Genomic DNA, 4,290 nt, shown 5'->3' with positions numbered 1-4,290 from the left:
CATATTGGCCGATAAGAGGATGCTGAATCGGGGGGTTTCCCAGGCTTTAGGAGCAGAACAAGGTTCGCTTCTTTTAAGTCCCTGGGAAACTCTTGCTTCTGCAGTAGGTCGTTGAATATTCTTCTGATCAAACCTGGTTTCTCCGTTGCTATTATCTTAATTGCCTCTGGTGGCAGCCCGTCGGGGCCGGGAGCTTTCCCCGTCTTCATCTCCTACCCAGCGGTTTTTATTTCCTCTTCCGTGAACTCCTCCACCATCGTTGGAAAGATTTTTGTAAAAGTTTGAATGTCCTTAGTGGGGAAGAGGAGTTCAGCCGATTCCATCCGCTGGTCCTCGTCCAGTTTATATGGGGCCATTATCCTTAATGACTTCATGGTAATTTTGTAGGCATCACCCCATATATCCTCATCCAATGCTTTTATCAGGGTCTGCCACTTTTCCTTTTTTTTCTTGTTTTATTTTTTTATTCAGTGTTTTCTTTAGTTCTTTGTAAATTCCTTTGAGCTCGAGGTTGCCCTGGCTTCTCGTGTAATTCCTTCGAGCTCTGAGGCATCTTTCCCGTAGACCGTCTATCTCATCCGTCCACCAGTAGGGGGATTTTTTGTTATTCTTTTTCTTCACGGTGGCCAACTTTGCTGCATTTTCTAATGCTCTTCTCAGTTGGCCAAGGTCAGAAATCTCTTCCTCATTGATCTTTCTGACCTCCGATAGGTATGTGGTTTTATTAAAATAGATTTCGGTGTTTCCTGTCGGCCGTCTTAGTTTCCCTTTCACCTTAACCTCGTACTGGATGTAGCGGTGGTAGGTAAATAACTGGTCGTCGAGGACATCCCATCCCTGTATTCTTTTGGATAGCCCTTCAGTTGCGATAGTTACATCAATATGTGTCTGGCTGGCCCCTCTTACGAAAGTTGGTTTATTATTATTTAAGACTTGGAGGCCAGCCTGGGCTATCCATTCGTTCCAAAGTTCCCCCTTTTTGTCATTTATGGGGGAACCCCATAACCTCGATTTAGCATTGATATCCCCGGCGACCAAGATTTCTTTTTCGCTTGTGGCGACGCTCATTATCTCATCTACAATAGTCTTGTATCTTAACATAGGGATGTTCGGTGATATGTAGCATGCCAGGAGGCTGAAATCCCTCAGTTTGATGAGTATGTGATTTCCGCCCCTGACAATGCCCCGCACCCCTAGATCCCTATTTCTCATGAGCACCGCCACATTTTTTCCTTTATCTTGTACCCATCCACCGTCCGATGTTATTGTTTTGTTTGGTTCGGGGACGATGAGCAGGTCAGTTTTCAGCTTGCAGGCTTTTAAGTGGACAAGATCGTGCGCTCTACGTGCTCTGCCCACGTTCACCTGTAATATCCGTATACCAGGTTGATCCTTGAGGTCCGTTTTGGTTCAGTTCCCTATAGTCGTCCCTGCATCGGATTCGCCTTTTTTGAAAAATTAAAATAGTTAAAAACTAGAATAAATAAATAAATAAGTATAGATAAAATGAATAAATAAAATAAATAGGTAAAATGTGTATAAATAAAATAGTTAGGTAAATAGAAATAGTTAAAATAGTAACATAAAGTTAAAATAGGTAATGTAAATAATAAAACAGATCTATAAAATAATAAATTAGTCATTTTAAAATTTGTATAAATACAATACCACCTAGGTGGGCTGTATATGGGCCCACCCTCGTTTTCCAGGAAGTCTATTTTGTTTTTTTTATTCGTTTCTTGGGGGTTCTCCCTCATCCCCCTTCCGTACACTAGGGCTCGATAGGCTGGACAGGCCATCCTGTCCATTCTATGCCCTTCCTCTTTGCAAACTGAACAATATGCTTTATTGTTACAGTTTGCGGCAGTGTGTCCTGTCTTCAGGCAGTTATAACAGCAGGCCGCCCTGCTCTCCTCTTTACACTCGTAGGTACTGTGGCCAAACTTTAGACACTTAAAGCATCTCACCGGGGCGTACCTCTCCATTACCGGGCATCTTGTCCATCCGATATTAATTGTGCCGTACCTCCTCAGTTCTTCTGCTTTGGAGGGTCGTACGGCTATTGTGGCCACCTGCTCCCCGTGTTTGTTCGTCCTCAGTACTTTAATGTCAATTTCTCCTTCCGGGATGCCCGTATAGCTTTTGATCCCTTCTCTCAGACTTTTCTCACTCACTCCTGGGTCTAAATTAGCTATAGTGAAGAAATTTTCCTTTCTCCTTATCGTTGTATTTATTCCTTCCATTTTGTTGTTAAATTCTGCCCTCAGTTTTTGTGCTGCTCCCCTCCCCTTTAGCTTTACTAGGAGATCCCCCCATTTGTTCTTTTTAACCTGTCTACTTGGATCCCCATCTTTCCTATATCTATCTTATTCTTCATCTCACTTAATACCTCGTTGTATTTTTTTCCTTTGTCCATTTTTATAAGGAGAGCTTCCTCTTGTTCCACTTTTCTCTCTACACCGAATTCCTTGCCTCTTACTAAAATCTCCCAGGATATAGTTTCTCCATGTCCTACATATTCGAGGGCTTTCCTTATAGTCTCTTTATTCAGGTCGTTTGCGACTACGACCCTCATGACCTCTGGGATTTCGTTTGTTTCCTTCCTTATTTCCTTTATCGCCTTTACTGCCATATCGTATGCGTCTCCCCCCTGTTCTTTTTCTAATCTGGCAACGAAAGTATACCATGTTGTTTTTTTATTTGCTTTTCTTCTGATGTTCTCCAGGTAATTTATTTCTCCCTCTTCTATTTCTTCTAGCATCTCCGCTAGGTCCTCCCCTACGTCTTTAATTGTGTTTTCTACGCCTTTATCTTTCGCGTCCTTTTTTGTAAAAACTAAACAGTTCTTTTTTTCTACCAGTAGACCCGCTTGTTCCCACTTTGTCTGTTCATATAGTTTCTCTTCCCATTTAGTGTCGCATATGCTCATAAAAGTTTTTTTCCCTCTCCCCATATTTAAGGCCCTTTTGATTTTTTCTTGTTCTTGTTTCTGCCTCTCTTGCTCCACTTTTAATTTACAGTGGTCACATTTTAATTCGTTTGGTGTTTTTTCGTTTGTACTATCCTCCTCCTTTTTATTGTTGGTGGATTTTATAATCCCTATCAATTTTTTTACATCGGTGTCCATCTCCACCTTTTCTTTAAGCTGCTCGCTTAATTCATTGAACATTTCTTCGAGTTTTGTATTTAATTCTTCCAATTTCCTATTTATTTTTTCTTGTTTGGATTCATTTGGAAACCGTATGCTCTCCTCCAGCCTTTCCCTCTTGAGGTTATTTATCCTCTCCATGCTTTCAGCTTTCCTTTTTTTGTTGTTTATGATCTCCCCATCCTGATATTCGTCCAGGAAGATTGTCGCCAGCACACTTTCTTCGATACTCTGCCATCCTTCTTTAATGTTGTCTACTTCTTCTTCCTGTGATTGTTTCTCCCCTATCTGTTCTTCCTCGTTTTCACTATATTCTTTCATTTCCTCCTCTACTAATGTTGACTGCTTTGCAACAGTTGACCTATTCATTTTTTGTTGCCGATCGTGTCTTCTTACAAGATCCCTCTCAAAACTATTCATCATCTCTCCTTCCAATTCTTTTATTAAGTCGTCTTGCGACTGTTCTTCCCTATTCTTTTTTTCAGTTTCCGTTGCATTGTCCATATTATCTCGCCGATGGTCGTCATTGTTGTCACCTGTCAGTTTTGTTTTTTTTTTATATTACTCATAAATGGTCCCACGAGCCGGGACGTGCTATACGTCTGGCGCGGCAGTGCGCCCTTACCGCGCTAAGGCTTAGGTACTTCGGGAGGTCGCCAGGTATCCCGAAGGGATCGTTTGTGATGCTCTAACCCTCGCATCTCTCATATCTTTGGCACGATGCCTTCCACCGTGATAGTGGGGATTATTTTATTGAGGTTTACTCCTCTAGGCTTTTTATCACGGTTGCCTCCGGATGCAGTGGCAGTCTGTATTCACAGGCTATCTGGAGTTTCCGCGTAACTGCTGCCTGCCCTGTTACGCGAGATTTGGGATGGATGTGTGGTGGAAAAGGTACATTGGTGGGGTAAGACATGGCGGCTACACGCAGTGGGTAGGTCGAAAAAGTTTTCGAATAGAGGTTTGTGATCGAAGTCCGACGGCGGAGGCCCCCGCGATGTGTTTGGGGCTCACCATCGACCCTCGGTCACAATGCTGAGGTGGACGAGATTAACTTTTAGGGACTAGAGTAGCCGTAGGGACTGCTCGTCTCAGTTGCGACGCCTTTTAGCATCCAGCGGCGGTGTCCGGCGCCCACCCGG

General features: G+C 43.0%; 1 protein-coding gene across 1 annotated transcript; it reads right to left on the bottom strand.

The window, feature by feature from the left end:
* Positions 1-2,299: 2,299 nt before the first annotated feature.
* Positions 2,300-3,652, bottom strand: LOC126891900 (arginine and glutamate-rich protein 1-like). Its single transcript, XM_050661248.1, has one exon. It carries the CDS (start codon positions 3,650-3,652, stop codon positions 2,300-2,302), a length of 1,353 nt encoding a protein of 450 aa, XP_050517205.1.
* Positions 3,653-4,290: the final 638 nt, after the last annotated feature.

This window comes from Diabrotica virgifera, chromosome 1 (assembly GCF_917563875.1).
Source record: "Diabrotica virgifera virgifera chromosome 1, PGI_DIABVI_V3a".
NCBI classification, from domain to species: Eukaryota; Metazoa; Arthropoda; class Insecta; order Coleoptera; family Chrysomelidae; genus Diabrotica; species Diabrotica virgifera.
This window is presented reverse-complemented; position numbering and strand designations above follow the sequence as displayed.